The following is a 17,374-nucleotide window of genomic DNA, read 5'->3' on the forward strand; positions in this document are numbered from 1 at the left end:
CGCTCTCTCTCTCTCCCTCTCAAAATAAATAAACATTTTAAAAAAGTGAAATGAGATAAAATAAAATAACATATCTTCTTTACTCCCCACCTACCCTGCATCATTTTCTTCTTCGTATTGTACGTATTATACACAAATGTACACTGATGTATCACACATATGTGACATGTGCAGGTTTATTGCCTGTTTCTCCCCACTGAGATGTAAGCTCCCTGAGGGCAGAGACTTTGTTTCATTCTTTGCTGGATGGCGGTGCCTAGGACATGGGTGCTCAGTAAACATTTGTATTTGTTGAATGACTAAATGATTACTTGTATAGAACAAGGTTAAACATTTTGAGACAAGCAAGTCTGTTTCAGGTTGATTCAAGAAAAATGCTGAATAAATAGTTGTTTGGGAGGTATGCAAATAAGATGGAATTTGTAAAGTCTCTATGGCATGCTAGAAGTTTGGGACTTCTAAGAAACAAAAAGAGGTAGGACGGAGATGGAGTTTTGTCATTTTCTGTGAAGTGGTAAGTTATCTGTTAGCTCCTAGACTCATTCCCTAACTCAGATCAGGGGTCCCTTGAGGCTCCTCCTAAGCCATAACACTTGGAATTAAATATATGTGGGAAAGTGGTTCCTACCACCGCCACACAAACCCTCTTGGCAGTTTTGGAGGTCATCTGGAAATGTTTGAGGTGCTTTTGGCTGCCCATGGAAACTTGGCTTATAGGCCTTGTCTTCTTTGCAGGGCTCTGGGTTTTCAGAAAGCCGAAATGACCATGACTGCCAACAAGAATTCCAGCATCACCCACGGAGCTGGAGGCACTAAGGCCCCTCGGGGGACTCTGAGCAGGTGAGCAGGGGAGCACTGATGGGGGAATGGGGCTCACTGGAGGGTGGCATCAAGGGGCAGCCATATGGCTTTGGTCCAAAATGTAAATGATTATCATCATGACTCTGATGGTCAGCCAGGTGAATGATCCTGGCCCAGTTCATGCTGACACTGAAGCAAAAACCATCTCTAATATTTATGCCATTTTTCAGCTCTATAAGTGTTCATAGGGGAGAACAAACAGGGACCCTAAAACACTTTGATTTGTGCTGTTGAAGGAGCCTAGGGCTCCAGGAATGGAGCCAGCAAGAAGCAGCTGACGTTCTCCTGGCTGTATCCTTTTTCCTAAGATGGGGACAGCTTGGGGGCTGTGCCTGAGCTAGGCTACACTGTAGTGAGGGAAGTTGACCACATTGGGGTTAGGGGTGGAGAGGCAGTTATGCGTATTAGCACAAGTTCCAAGCAGAGAAGTCCAGGTTCTACAAGAATATAGGCTGGGCTGTAAACAAAGCATCTTGGGAATTTTACTCAGCGTAAGCTATAATCCACTTTCCTGGTTTTGTTTTCTTTTTAAAAGTGGGAATGTAGAACAATAGAAAAACCACAGATTTTGAAATCATATACAATTGGCTTCAAGTCCAGCTCTGGATTTGAGATAGTGAGATCTCAGGACACTTTCTTATGCCCTCTAAAATCTTAGTTACTCATCTACGAAATAATAATAATAGTACTTACCTCACAGAGTTGCTGTGAGGATTAAATGACATAATATATGTCAGTGCTTAGTGTAGTGCCTGCCATAAAGCTTCTCAATAAATATTAGCTCCTTCCCTATGATGGAATGAAAGCTTCCAGAGCTGAAAGATAGATGTACTGTTCTCACCAGGGCTTCAAAAGTTTTGGTTGAGGCTGGATGCTGATGTCCTCGAAGAACCTCTGGGCTCTTTTATTAAAGCCATGTACCTTTTCTAGCCTCTTCTGCTGAATCTAAGGTGGATAAATTTGACTTTTGGGACCTCAACCAGTAGAATGGATAGCTGTGAGAAGGATGCTCAGCTTAGGCTGGGATAGGGCTAGTTCCTCTCTGCGTGTCTGGGCTGTGCAGTGCCAGGGTGAATCTGATGGGGTGTCTGTCCAGAGCTGGTGGAAGTTGTTTGGTTCATTCAGAACTGGAATCAAGATATGGTTGAAAGAATGGAACACTGTACATCGTCCCTAAAGGAGTGACTGGTGTGAACGAGGCAAGAGGAGTTTCCTGTACCACACATTCGAGGTTTGGTCCCAATGGAAATGGCCTGGATGGATTGTGTCAACCAGACAGAGATTGGGAGATTCTGGAACTTAGGCACACAAATTGGATAGCCACCTTGTGGCAGCAAGACCAACAAGAACAGCCCCTACCTCCTGCCCTTGCACCTCCTCTAACCTAGGTAGAGTTTCTTGCATACTTGCGTCCCTGAACTGGGTGAGCCAGAGAATGGCAGGGACTGACAACTTCTTGGGTAAAACAGGTAGAAAACCTGAATTCTCCCAGGGCATGTTGGTGGCCACAGCAGAAGCAGATCTAGATATTAGAGTCTTTATCTCCCATTGTCTGCTTCTGGGGAACCTCTTTGCTGGGCTCTCACTGGTTTGGTGGCATGTGTTACTGAGACTGAGTTGGCAGATGGAGACTGGGAACTAAGATTCCCATTTTTTTTTTTTTTAATATGAGACTGTAGCAGTAAAATAAGCATTATTTGTGATTGTATAGTTTATTCTTAATTTTAAAGAAATAGTGTATTTAAGACCTGCATTAGAAATTACCATACCAGCAGCCTTCAACTCCTTTAAATATTCATTTTTTTTCTTCCAATTTCTACTATGTGGGGGATGGAATGGGAGATGGAGGTTTTACAGCAAGTCACAAGGCAGAATCTGGGCCACTGACAGGTACCTGTTTCTGTTTGGAAAATATATACCTACATGTTTTAAATATTTTTAGAAATTGCTCTTCCTTGAACTTCCTCGCATGCTTGCCATCATAACATGATAGATGATGTTTGTAAATATCTGAGCGTCTGATGTGCCTAAAAAAAGAATTCTTCCAGCCTCCCCTCTAAGTGTTCACTTCCTTTCTTTACTGTCATATTTCTGCTTCCCTTCCTCCCTCCTTTCCTGGGCTTTTAGCATGGAGTCACAGGCCTCTGTGGCTGGCTGTATCCTTCTCTCAGAGGCTACCACTTGGACTGCGGGTGCTATTTTGAAATTGTCATCTGGTGGTTTCTCTGGCTGTCTTCACCCCCAGCCATTTCTAGGGGGTGTTCCTTGGGCTGAGTAGGGCACTAAATCACCAGCTCATTTAGGAAGTCATTGTCAATGAACTCTGAGGGCTTTGCTCTCAGGTGCCAGGCTCTGTGGTAGACAATGGGGGACAAAGAAGAATGACCCATTCTCTTTCGTCAAGGCATTTACAACTTGGATTGATGACCTTGGCACCTGAATTTCTTAGTCTGACCTTTCAATAGATGTTTGGCAGTGACCCGAGGCCCTTTTTATCATTGCTAGCCCAGGGGTCTCAGTGGGAAAAGACTCCTTGGTGTGATGGGAACTTTGGTTGGGAAGTATGAGGGTACTAGGGCTTGGGAAAGCTAGGTGTTTGACTCCCTGACTGCTTTGGGGACCTCCACATCATCCACATGGAGGCAGAGGAATCCAGTGGTACTAGGAGGCATTTGTATCTCACTTTGGGGGTAGAAGGTACTCTGGGGCACGGAAAGGTGGGAAAGGTGAGATGGGACCCTGTGGAACTGTCAGGATAGGTATTTGCAAGTTTGTGCCCTTAATTTGAATGAGATTTCACTTGAGCCAATATGGGTTAAGGATCCTGGACTCCATTCTATTTGTGTGGGGGGGGTGGGGGGGTGGGTGTTTTGCTTATTTATTTCCTTCCTTTTCTTCTGCAGCCCAGTGTTCATTGGCAGGATACACAGGAGGAAGAAATCTAAGCCTTTTCATTTGACCACCAACGTTTTGTTCTTTGCTATGTTTTGGTCTCTTGGAGCAGGTTTCCCTTTCTCTTTGTTGATGGGGCAGGAGAGGCACACTGTTTCACCCTTAGCTGCCAGATACACCCTCCCACAGGTTGTTCCCACTCTAGCTCGTATTCATTTCTGGGAGTGGGAGGTGGGAGTCTCAAAGGTCCCCTGGATCTCTGAGGCCAGGCTTCATGATGCTGGTGTTGATGACCTGGGGTGGGACTAGAAGCAGAGTGGTGACTTGCAAACAAGGAAGTGTTGTGTGTAAAGCAAATTCAGCCACCTGTATGGGGTGAACTTTGTTTGCTACTTGTTGCCTTCCGGGAATTTCACTTTCGTTGTAAGGCCTGGCAGGCAGCAGGGGGTGTTCTCAGGAGACTTGTTATGCCTGCCGATTACCTTAACAGCTTCTGCACTGTGAACCTCCAGCACCCGGTTGTTGCCACATGGAAATATGGGCAGTCAGTATTGTGTTTGGGAACCTTGCCTCTGGATGTAGGTGCAAGAAACCTGGGTGCCTATAAAAATGTAGACTTCTTGGGGGTCAAGGACTTTGATTGACTTCTTTCCTTCTCCTTTGAGCTTGGAACAATGCCTGTTCTGTGGAAGATGATAACTATTTTTGGCCAGTTGATGAGATGTCTGGGCAGTGAGCCTGTTGGAGAATAGGCTGCTGTGCTATTTGAATCTTTATGGTATCTTGCTAGTAGGTCTTACCAACTTTGGGCTCCCTTTCCATTCAGTCCAAAGACTTTTAGAAAAGCATAACTGAAAATAACCTTAGAGCTCATTCAGTATTAACCCACTTGTTTTATAGATTGAGAAGCTGAGACATAGAAAAGAAGAGGTGCTCCCCCCAAATACAAAGCTAATGGGAGGATGAACTCAAGCCTAGCTCTCGATCCTTCTATTATTTTATTGTGCCACTACATTCACCTCCCTCTAAACATTCCTGGGATCTCCCTGCTCAAAAACTATTGTCAAGTAGGATATGGTCAAATTTGGCCTGGCTTGTAAGGCTTTCATAAAAAGCCCTGATATTTCTTTCTACTCTTACCCTTCACTATTGCCTAATGCAAAACTTGCATTTCTGCCAGTCTAGATGCAGATGTTACTTCTTTCCCAGTGCTTTTCTTAACTACCCAGCTAAGAAGGATTTCTCTACTCTCTGTATTCACACTTAGAATCCTGAGTTTGGAGCCTCCAAATGGCACTAATCATATAGTAGCTCATAGAGTGGATATTTGTGTGGGTCTTTTTTCCCCTACTCAATTAGGACTCTTTGGAGGCCCAACAGATACTCTTTTGGAATGTTAAAGTTGGAGGTGTCTTGGGATTCATTTGGCTCAATTACTTGATGTTACATATGAGGAAGCTAAAACCCACATAGCTAATTGACAGTGGAACTGTAAATTCAACTTATATTTACAGGTTTCTGTGCAGAGGGAGACATTGATTTGTAGTGAAATCCAGAGAGGTCTTGAGATCCCACTGCTAAAGTGGACACAGATCTGGACCCTGTGCCTGGATTTCAGGAAGAGGGTAAGAGCTAGCAGATAGGGAAAGTCTCCTGAGAGTACTGGCTGTGGGTAAAAAAGCAGGCTACTTCTCAGGAGAACCTCTGGCCTTAGCCCCCCGTTACTTGAGATGCTTCCTAGAATCCACCCATGATGTCATCAGTATTTGTCTGGTTATTTATTGCTACATAACAAACAACCCTAAACTTAGTGGCTGACAACATTAATAGTCATTTATTTTGCTCACAAATTGCAATTTGGGTAGGGCTCATTAGGAAAAGCCTGTCTCTTTTCCTTGCAGCATTGGTGACGCAGTGGCTGGAGGCTGGAATCATCTGAAGACTTGTTCACTTACATGTCTGACTGTTGATTCTGGTGGTCAGCTGGGATCTCAGCTGCAGAACACCTACGTGTGGCCTCTGTGTTTGGTTGCATGCTTTTACAGCATGATGTCTGGATTCCAAGAGTGAGCATCTCCAGAGAACAAGGCAGAAAATGCATGACATTTTAATGACCTAGCCTCAGAAGTTACATAGTGTTTTTTCTGTTTTACTCTGTTGATTAAGGAGATAACAAAGGTCTGCCGAAGTTCAAGGTAAAGAGCTCTGCACGGCAATTCCAACGTGGGGGTGTGTGTGAGGGTGTTCCTCCACACCACTAAGCAATTCTCTGACATCCGCTTGGTGCCCAACAGTTCAACTCAATTCTGAGACTATCTACCAGAGATACCATCAGATTCCACAGGTTAAGGGCACGGTTTCATAAGAGGGCCCTTTCCTTCAGATGCTAATCTCAAGCCCAGGTTGTTACCTGTGCTCTGACCAACTGCCTAAAACATCAGAGGTTCCCACAACTCTCCTTGAGTTCATTAATTTACTAGAGTGGCTCACAGAACTCAAGAAATACATTTACTCATTAGATTACCAGTTTATTACAAAGGATATTAATAGATACGAATCAACAGCCAGATGAGGAGATACATAGGGCCAGGTCCCAAGCAAAGGATCTTCTGTCCTGGGGAGCCTGGGCCTGGCATAGTGGCATGTGGAAGCATTCTGATTCACCAGGCTGGAACCTCTCTAAACCCTTCCCTTTTGGGTTTTATGGAGGCTTCAGTTACACAGGCATGACTGAGGATGATCATGGGCCATTGGTGGTTGATTCACCCTCCAGCCCCCTCCTCTCCTTGGTGTTCAAGGGAGAACAGAAAGTTCCAGCCCTCTAATCTCAAAGTTGGTTTTCCTGGCAAACAGCCCTCAGGTTTAGGTGTAGTCCAAAAGTCACTTCATTAGCATAACAAAAGACACCGTCATCACTGTCATCATTTAGGCAATTCCAAGGGATTTAGGAGCTCTGTGCCAGAAATGGGACTAAGATCAATTACATATTTCTTACTGTAAATCACAGTATCAACTAATTCCCACTTGATGAGAGGATTATCAACATCACGTTGCTAGAAGGCCATGTGAGATAGGGTAGGTTGTGGGCACTCTCTTTGGAAAATACAATCTGCCATGGTCTGCCCTCTGATCACAAAAATTCACATCCTTCCCAAATGTGAAATACACTCAGTCTCTCCCCTAAGATCCCAGGTCTCCTCCTTTTAATGGCATCAGCTTAAATTCTAGGATCTTGTCATGTAAGTCAGGTCCAGATATAGATGAAACTCTTTGGGTGCAGTCCCTTTCATTGGGTGCAGTTCCTTGAGTACTGTTCCTCTTGATGTGAAGGCCTATAAACTAAAGACAATTTATATCTGCCACCCAAAATACCCCGGTGGGACAGGCCTAGAGTAACCGCTGTAGATACTTCTTTTCAGAAAGGGGAACACTGGAGGCCACACAGCAGTTAGGGGTCCATTGTAATTCTTATATTCAGTGAGGGCACAAATTACCAATTCCTTGATTAGGTCTTGGTTTTACTGCCTTGGAGGCATTTACCTTGTCTCTGGCTCCATCCTCAGGGCTTTTGGTTATCCCGACTCTTATTTTTCCTTTTCCATAAAAAGTAGTCCATTCTTACAGGTGAGTAGTTTTCTCCAACTGCTTCAAGTGCATAGTATTTCAAGAGTCCAGAGACTTCCTTTCATTTTACTGTCTCTGTGCTTCTCAGTTCCAGCTGATGATATAGTTCCTTTAAAAACTTTGTGAGTTTCTTCCGAATCACTTTATAATCCACTGCAGTAGACAAAAGGCACATGTACAAATCACCTCACCATGAGTCCTTTCCCACTTTGGGTTCTCTGTGAGACTGCTTGGTTCTTAAGAGTCTTAGACGCTTTACTATTTACAGAGGATCTGCCAGGCCTACCCTTAAAATTGTTAGAAGGCCTTTTGTGTGTCTGTCTGTAAGATTTTATGAGACAATGCTTGAAAACATTTTTTAGGTCTTGACAAGGATCTTCCAGTCCCACTCCAGATATTTTTTAAAGAGATTTATTGAAGGATAATTAAAGTATAATAAACTGAACAGTCTTAAGTATACAGTCTGATTAGTTTACACATTTACGCACATACACACATGCAGTAAAACTGCCCCCACAATTGGAAAGCCATTTCTTAATTAGGGGCTTTGTTCTTGTTTGGAGAGACTGAGACTGAAACAAGTGTTACCTCCTAACACAGAAAGCCCTTTCCCATTTATATTTCCTTTTTTGGCTCATCTCTTCTCTCTCTTACTATATGCAGCTAGAAGTCAGATGGCGCCTTAGCACTCTACTTGGAAATACCTTAAGCGAGTTCATTAAATTAGGTATATTTTCTATTTTCCATGTCACCACTGGTGACAGGATTAGCAAACTTTCCAATGTTTTTTGAGGGTCCCCTTCCTCTAGCTTCTACTAACATTTTCCTTACTTTCCCTTAAGTCCCTCCTGATAGCCAGTCACTCAGTCCCAAAGTCACTGATTTAGGATTTTGTTTCAACAGCACTCTGTTTCTAGGTACCGAAATCTGTTCAGTTATCTACTGCTATATAACTATCCTGGAATTTTATGGTGTAAACAACCATTTTATTATGCTCACAGAGTCTGTAGCTTAGGAATTCAGACAGCACTGCAGGGATGGCTGTTCCCTGCTCCATGATGTCTGGGTCCTTGGCTGGAAAGACTTCACGGTGTAGGGTAACTCTAGGGGCTGGTATTACCTAGAGGTGTCTTACCTTACGTGTCTGGGGGTTGATGTTGGCTATTTCTGGAACCTCAGTTGGGACTGTTAGAATACCTATATGTGCCCACTCTGTGTGGCCTGGGCTTCCTCACAGCATGGGAGACAGGAAGTAGAAGCTGCTGGTTTCTTGAGGCTTGGGCCTGAAAATTGACAAATTCATTTCAGTTGTATTCTATTGGTCAGGCAGTCACAGAGTCCAGATTCAAAAGGAGGGGTCATTTTTATAGGAGGCATGTCAGAGAATTGGGGGACCAAATTTTAAAACCATTACAAGTATCTTTAATATGGTTTCCTGAAACTATATTTCTCTCCTTGTTGGCTTTGCATAGTACCTGGTTCTGTTTTGTAAAGCAGTTTCATTTTTACCGGGAGCTATTCCTGTAAGGCATAATTTTTACCTGCCTCAGGGAGGGCTTCTGTCTTGTAACTGCTCTGTACTACTTAGGGGACTTAGGGTCCCCCCCAGAGAAGAGCTCACCAATCCTCTTTATGCTTCCCTAGAAATCAGCTGGAAGGCAGGCAGGTGTGACTTTGGTAGATTCTTAGATGTACTTTTGGAAGTGAAAAGGTGACTCCGGTTCTGCTCTGACCCTACCTACTGTTCTACCTACCCTGACAAGCTGTGATTGATCTCAAGAATCTCTAGAGATGGTGGCTCATATGAAGCCCCACTTGGTGGATGAGGCTGTCCTGGGCCCTGTTGTGGGGGTCCAGCCATTTGAGATGAGGTTGCTTTGCGAACAGGAAGTCAAAGTTGTGAGAGTTTCCCTGTCCTTTGGCTTTTTATCAGGACCATCCCAGAGTGGGATCTCAGTGGGAGTTATTGAACTGAGCACCTGCTCCGGCCTGGGGAACAAACTTTGGGACTTGCTGACAGGATTCAGGCAGACTTCCTCCCCTTTCTCCTCCCGTGAGACTCAGAGTATGGCCTTGAGGGAATACGGTGAGAATGTCATCTCCAGAGTTGGGGCAGTCACTGCATGGTGGTAGGATCCTGATGTCCACTGAGCCAACAAGGGCCCACCTTCATTGGACAGCCCGAGAATGGTGGATGGCCAACTTCTAGGCAGTTTCATTCAGAAGCAGGCTGGACACTTGTTTGGTAAAGACTAAGCATATTGGAAGCTGGGCTCTGTATAATCTTAATCTGTAAACAGGCTCACTTGATGTGGTCTACAGCCTATCTTGGTACCTCTGGGGCTGTTTCCTGGACCCATAGGAACCTTCCCCAACTGGCCCCAACTTGGTTTTCTTCCTGATATTGATACTCTCAGAAGCCCTGTCACCAGAACATGCTGAGTTCAGAAATCTCTTGTCATCAAGGACTAATTAAAGATAGCCTTCCCTCCCAAAGAGTCCTTGGGTACACTTGGCATCCCTCAGCATGACTGCTTACTGCTATATTACTGGAGAATGGCTCAGATCACTAAGCGAAGGGTTAGGTTGTATTCTTATAAAATAATACCAGAGGAAAGGGCACATAGTTTGATAGTTTGCATTTTAACTCTCACTTTCTGTCTATGTACACACCCACACACACACTTTAAATTTAAAATTTTCTTCTTTAAATTTTTTTCTTTAAATTTCTTTTTTTTTTTTAATTTTTCTTTAAATTTCTCTTTCCATACCCTTAGTTCATACTCTTTGTTTCCTACTCACTTGTCTTATATATTTGTCTGTATGTGAGTATTTATGCTCCTCTGCTCCTTTGCATTCTCTTCCCTTTCTTCTCTCTTTCTCCTTTTATCTCTGTAAATGTTGGTTTTGGCCAGTCCAATGCTGTGGTGTTGGCATGCGCGCCTGTGCCGAGAGCAGATCTGGCTGCCTGCTGACAAGGCAGTGGTGTGAGTGTTGCGTTTCACAGTGTCTCCCTTCCCAGGGGCAAACCTGGGATTTTAGAATAAAGAGCAAGAGATGATCAGAGCAGAGTCTTAGATGTCTTTTAGCTGTGTTGTATTTACTTTTATATTTCTTTTATATTCCTGGAGCCATTTATGGTGTTCAAGCACTTTTGAAAAGTACATCATTTTAGCCACACAGCTAGTAGTAAGGATACTTAGAGCAAGTGTTTTTCCTGTTTTATGGATAAAGAATCTGAGGCACAGAGGATTTAGGTGACTTTTCCATGAGTACATCCAGGAAGTGATGGGACTAGGACCAGAGGAAACCCAGGTTTTTAGACTCTTAGTCTGTTATATGATTTTTGCCTTATGGGAGAGGTCTTTGGGAACTGACACCTGCCCTCTGGGCTGCACTGAGTGCTTTGTGTAACTTTTTGTATTGTTCTTCAGGTCATATATCAACAAGAGGGGGAGGCAGGGAAGTCTGTGCCTGTCCTGGGCAGGCAAAAGGAGACCTAAGTTTTAACCATTTATTTTTTATTCATTCATTTAGTCGTTCAACATAAACATTAATTTCTACTAAATTCTAGATGCATTACAAAGAATGGGGGATACGAAGATTAATAAGACTCTGTTACCACCTTCAACTAGGTCCATTCATTGTCTAGTAAGGGAGGCAAATGAGGAAATAATATAGTCCAATAACATGTTACAAGTACCATAACAGACATTTTTCCAGGCTCAGTGGAGGCATCAAAACATAGCTGTCTCCACCTGGATGAAGGGGGTAGGATCAAGAGAGATTCCAGAGTGCAGCTACAGAGATATGTAAGTGACCAAGCCAGCATTCCAGGCAAAGGAAACAACGTGGGAAGCCTAGAAGCATGAAAAGCAAGGAGTTTGATGTGGGTAGGATACAGGATTGCATGTAAGAAAAGACTGTGAGATGACAAAGGAAAAAATAAATAGGGGAAAGGAGTTTGATGTGGGTAGGATACAGGACTGCATGTAAGAAAAAATAGTGAGATGACAGAGGAAAAATAAATAAGGACCAGATCATGAGGGGCCTTGACATCCATGTCAATGAATTTGCACTTCATTCTGTGGATAGTGGGGAGTGTCAAGCATGAGGAGTTTCCCTTACTAGAAAGATGTCAGAAGATAAGAGGATTGATGAGAACTGGGTTAAGGTTGAAGGCAGAGAGAGAGATTAAGAGATTGTTTCAATAGTCCTGGTGAAAGATCAGATTTGAAAGAAGGAAGTAGCAGCAGTAGGGATGATGAGGAAGGGGACATATCTGAGAGATGTGAAGGATGTAAAATTGGTAGGACTTAGTCATTATGTAGATCTGTGTGTTTGGGGAAGGAGCTGGGTACATATGGTTGAAGGAGCGGGAAACAAAGAACAAATCTGGATCTTTTCTCCCCTCTGTGGAATGAGTTGGAAAACATGAAAGCAGTAAAAGCCAATGGTGGAAGCATAAAGCAGCACAGGGATGAGACTACGTGAGAAGATACTCAGCCCAGGTAGATGAGAGTGAGAACAAAAGGGATTCTCCAGTCTAAGGGCAACCCTTCTAGATGGGCATTGGATCCCCATCCCCTTTACTGCTTGCTTAAGGACATTGCTCCTGAATTTGCCTGCTTTCATCCTGCACCAACAGCTTTTCTCACCACAGTGAGTCTAGTCACCCTACGACATTATTACAGTATTGTTGATTGCATTCCCTATGCTGTACTCTTCATCTCTGTGACTTATTTATTTTATAGCTGGAAGGCTGTACCTCTTAATCCCTTTCAGCTATTTTGCCCATCCCCCCACCTCCCTCCCTTTTGGCAATGATTAGTTTGTTTTCTGTGTTTAAGGATTTGTTTGTTTGTTTAGATTCCATATATAAGTGTAGTCATGTGGTTTTTGTCTTTTTCTATCTTATTTCATTTAGTATAATACCTTATAGTTCATCCCTGCTGTCATAAATGGCAAGATATCATTCTTTTTTATGGTTTAGTAATACTCCACTGTGTATTGGTATATGTGTGTGTACATCTTCATTATCCAGTCATCTGTTGGTAAGCACTTAGGTTGCTTTTGTATCTTGGCTATTGTGAGTAATGCTGCAATAAACATAGAAGTGCATACTTCTTTTTGAATTATTGCTTTCATTTTCTTTGGGTAAATACCCAGTAGTGGTATTACTACATCAGATGGCATTTCTATTTATTTTATTTTATTTTATTTTAGAGAGAGAGAGAGAAAGAGAGTGCACTAGCGGGGAAGGGGGGCAGAGAGAGAGAAAGAGAAGCCCAAGCAGGCTCCACACTGAATGCAGAGCCTGATGCAGGGCTTGATCCCATAACCCTGGGGTTATTACCCAAGCCAAAATCAAGAATCAGGCACTCAACCAACTGAACTACCCATGCGCCCTTCTATTTTTATTTATTTATTTTTATTTATTTATTTTTAATGTTTTATTATTTTTGAGACAGAGACAGAGCATGAACGGGGGAGGGTCAGAGAGAGAGGGAGACACAGAATCTGAAGCAGGCTCCAGGCTCTGAGCTGTCAGCACGGAGCCCAACGCGGGGCTTGAACTCACGGACCGTGAGATCATGACCTGAGCCGAAGTCGGACGCTTAACCGACTGAGCCACCCAGGCGCCCCTATTTTTGATCTCTTGAGGAACCTTGATACTGTTCTCCACAGTAGTTGTACCAATATACATTCCAACCAAAAGTATACAAGGGTTCCCTTTTTTCCATATGCTCGCCGGTGCTTGTTATTTCTTGTCTTTGTGATACTAGCCACTTTGGGGGGGCAAAGACTGATGGAAGCTGATTCTATTCTTGGGATTACAGAACTAGCTCCATTTGTAGGGAGTGCTCAGAGGAGATTCTCAGAAGAGTGCCAGAGCCCCTAGTAAAGAGAATGAGATCCAAACATCAAGACCATGGAGATCCAAGACCAAGACCATCGAGACCAACAACTGCTCTATGGGGAAGTGGAGGAGAGGCACAGGGATGGAAGGTCCAGGGCAGTGGTTTTGCACTAGGATAGGGCAGGCCGGTTATACACAAGGCTGGCCTTTCCCACCTGCATCATTTTACTGTTGCATTGTAGCAAACCACCCGAAAACGTAGTGGTTTAGCACAGTTTATTCTCACGTTTCTGTGCATTTACTGGGCAGTCCCTCCACTGGTTTCCTCTGGAGTCACCCATGTAGCCAAGTTCACTTGGATCCAAGATGACCTCACTCACGTGTTAGACTCACGTGTCAGGCTCACACTGAGGCGGGCTGTCGGCTACAGGGGCCTCAGTTGCGCTCCTCTTGTCCTCTAAAAGACTAGACTGGCTTCCTTACATGAAATTCTCAGGGTAGCATTCTAGGTATATAAAGGGGGCTTCTGCAAGGCCTCTTGAGGCCTCAGGTTTGGAACTTCACTTAATTTCTACTCCATTCTTTTGGTCAAAGCATATCACAAGATCAACCTAGATTTAAGGGGCAGAAAAATAGAATCCACCTTTTGATAGCATGAGCTGCAAAAGATTTACAGCCATTTTTAATTTACTTCCCTCCCCTTTCACCCCAGATGTTTAGAATCTAAGAACAAAGGTAAGCTCTTTGAAAAAGTTTGCCAAGCAATTGTTCTGAGTGCTGAGCCCCTCATTAATATTAGTTATTATCAGGCTAAGATTGACTGCTATGTGTTAGCCACTGAGCTCAACACTTGACAAATATTGTCTCTATTCCTTACAATAATCCCCAGAGATGTGTGCTTTTTTAACTTCCATTTTACAGATCAAGATACTAAGGTTTAAAGAGTTGAAGTTATTTGCTGAAAGTCATGTAACTTGGTAGTGGCTATGCTGAAATGTGAACCCTAAGGCTTTCTAATGTTCTTACCCTCTGTTGAGAACAACTGGCCTAGCATAACCATTAAGTGAAAAACTTAATACCAACGATAATTACAGTCATAGTGAGTTACAGTGTACGATATCAGCTCACATCCATAGTCTCATTTGCCCATTATGACAACCCAATGACATAGTTGGATTGGTTTTGAGGGATTGAAACTGGAAGCTCAGAGTGAGCGGCTTTGCCCAAGGTCACATTCCTAAAAAGGTAGAATTAGAAACAGGGAGAGTTAAGTGAGAATGGCATGAAGGCAAGGGCTTATCTATATTGTTTACAAATTTATTCCTAGAACCCTGGAGTGAGTGATGAACCTGGAGATGCCTGGGCTCCAGGCCCCTTTTTTCATCCCAAGCTGATACAGCACTTGGGGCCTGGCCTGTGTGGGAGGCTGTGCAAGGAATACCTGTAGCTCTGGCCACAGCTCAGCAATGATACAGAGACCAGGACCTTTAAAGGCAAGGGTCAGTCTCTTCTCTATTTGATGATTCATGCGAGGAGGGAAACTAAACTTTAGTTACAGCAGGGTAGGCATTTAGGCATTGAGAGAATTTCTTGCTTTGTGGAGATTTCTCCATGCTGGAACTACTACGGGAAGTTAGGGAGCCATTTGTTGTGAAATCATGCTGGAATCAGACCAGAGATCCTTACCCTATTTCTTTCCCACCTGTGGGAACTGTGCCACACACATCTACTCCCCATAAGTACAGTGGCTTCATGGCCTGATGACTTCTCATCTTGGGAGTTTGAGGAGACGCATCTCTAAGGGAGCATATCAAAATGTCTGGAGCAATGAGGCATAATCAAAAGGCTTCCTAAGAGATTCTGAGTCTCATTAGATGCTTGTCATCTCCCACTAGATTTTAAACTTCATAAGGACATGAATTTTTGTCTCTTTTGTTTATTCTTTTTTTTTTTTTAACGTTTTATTTATTTTTGAGACAGGGAGAGACAGAGCATGAACAGAGGAGGGTCAGAGAGAGGGAGACACAGAATCTGAAACAGGCTCCAGGCTCTGAGCTGTCAGCACAGAGCCCGACGTGGTGCTCGAACTCACGCACTGCGAGATCATGACCTGAGCCGAAGTCAGCCGCTTAACTGACTGAGCCACCCAGGCACCCCTTTTGTTTATTCTTATATCTAGCACCTAGAGCAGAGCCTGGTCCATAGTAGATGCTCACTAAGTATTTGTTGAATGAAAAAACACAAATTAAAGTTGTTTTCTATTCAAGGCATCTTCTCCCACCTCCAATTGAGAATAGCTGAAACAGAATCCTTTGTGTAGTCCAGACTTTACTGGCTTACAGGGCTGGACTGATGGCCTTCTGTATCCATGGTTCTGTGAAATAAATGAGGGACTTCAGGCCTCCCTCGATTGTGAGTAGGTTGGGATCTCCCCAGGCTCAAGCTTGGCACATTGCCCTGCTGCTGCCTACTCTAGGGAGCGCTGAGGCTTATTCTTTTCACACATCCTTACTGAGCAGAGTCTCTTTGGTCATTGGCTTGGCTGGGCACTGAATTTCTCTCATCTGTGCCCATGTACACGTGGGATGGCTCTTGTTTGACTTGCCCTTTTAAAAACAACTTAAGCATGTTGAGGTTTCCTGTTGATTGGGGGCAGCCAGAGGCTATGACCCAACAGGGAATTGTCGGCCAATCCCTGACTCACCCAAGCTACGGTTTTCTGTGTGTGAGCAAGCAGTGACAGCAGGCTGGCTTGAGGGCAGCTGGCTGCCTTCCTGTGGATGGCATGGGACTCTGGAGCCTGTGAGGCTACTGCCCGGCTTTAAGGCCCATGGTGTTAGGGTCAGGTAGGCCTTTGTAGCATGTGGCGTTGGCAAAAACCCTGCTGTCTTTGAACTAAAATTGTTTGAGAAGAAGGCTGGAAGTTGACAGTGAACTGAAAAGATAGTCCTCTCATGGTTCTTGTCAATAAGCTCACCTTTACCTTTTTGTTTCTTTATTTGTCCTTCATTCCCTGAGCACCTTACAGATACTGAGGATGTGTCCTTCCACCTGGAAGAAATCGTGGTCTAGTAGGGGAGAGGTCTAGAGGTCTTGAGGGGGAAGAGGTCCCTGATCCTTATAAATGCACTGTTTGAGACAGGGCTGTGCCCAGTGCTGTGAGGGTTCCTGCCGAGTTATGTCCTGGAGCCTAGGCAGTTGACAAAGATGGCAGAGGCCACTGCTTCGTCTTTAGAGGGGGCCACATCATATACCGTAAATTCCTGTCCTGGCTTCCCTCCTCACTAGCTGAGGGGCCTTGGATGAGATATTTAGCCTTTCTGGGCTTCAGTGTTTTTCATTTGTAAAATGAAGATAATAATAAACAATAATTATTATATAGAGTTTTTGTGAAGACTAAATGAGTTAACAGTATGTATTATTTAGAACTATTCCTCATATCTGATAAGATCTATGTGTGGATTTAGAGCTAGAAGTGGCCAGTGCTTGTTTGAAGGGATGCCACCGCTGGAAGGTAGAGCTGCCTGAGGAGCTGGCCTCCTTTCCCCATGGGCGTCCTCACTGACAGGGCCAAGAGGACTCTTTCTTGAGGGACCCTTCTGATCCTTTTGAGACCTTCGGAGATCTGAATTCTGGTCAGGACTCAAGCTGAGCTGCATATGTTGTGGTAACAGAAGTCTCAGGGGAGACAGGGCTTTGTTAAAGAGACAGATCAAAGCGCTTGGGTGTATATTTGGGGCAGTGCAGGAAGTAGTGTGCTGGAGATGCTTTCTAGCAGCTCCTGAGAACTGATCACTAGCATTTCTTCCCAATGTCACATTCAGTGAGGTCATGTTGGTAGCTTAAAATCAGCCACAATAGGAATATTTATACCATGGAAGTTGGCAAACATTACAGATCTGTGCTTTGTCTTTCAGAGGGCCGGTTGCTAAATATTTTGCAGACACCACTGGCCTTACTGTGCTCTAGTTGGCAGATGTAGATTCTGGGGATCCTCTCACCTGACACAGAGCTGGCTTCTGCTCCGGATGGTACTCAGGGTCTCTGGGCTTGAACTGGGCAGAGAGACCCATTGAGTTTGGCCTGCTGTGGATAAGGAGCTGTTCCTTTCCTTGAGGATGGCTTTGGGGGTGTATT

At 44.0% G+C, this 17,374-nt stretch overlaps 1 protein-coding gene across 9 annotated transcripts in view; it reads left to right on the top strand.

The window, feature by feature from the left end:
• The window catches only part of DENND2B (DENN domain containing 2B), a 177,425-nt gene that overhangs the window by 125,594 nt on the left and 34,457 nt on the right, over positions 1-17,374 (top strand). For all 9 annotated transcript variants that reach the window (XM_027073196.2, XM_027073192.2, XM_027073195.2 and 6 more), the window contains one exon: positions 736-840. In XM_027073196.2, coding sequence (XP_026928997.1) covers positions 761-840 — 80 coding nt within the window. In that variant the 5' untranslated portion in view covers positions 736-760. The remainder of the gene's footprint in view (positions 1-735; positions 841-17,374) is intronic.

Source organism: Acinonyx jubatus, chromosome D1 (genome assembly GCF_027475565.1).
Source record: "Acinonyx jubatus isolate Ajub_Pintada_27869175 chromosome D1, VMU_Ajub_asm_v1.0, whole genome shotgun sequence".
Lineage (NCBI taxonomy): Eukaryota > Metazoa > Chordata > Mammalia > Carnivora > Felidae > Acinonyx > Acinonyx jubatus.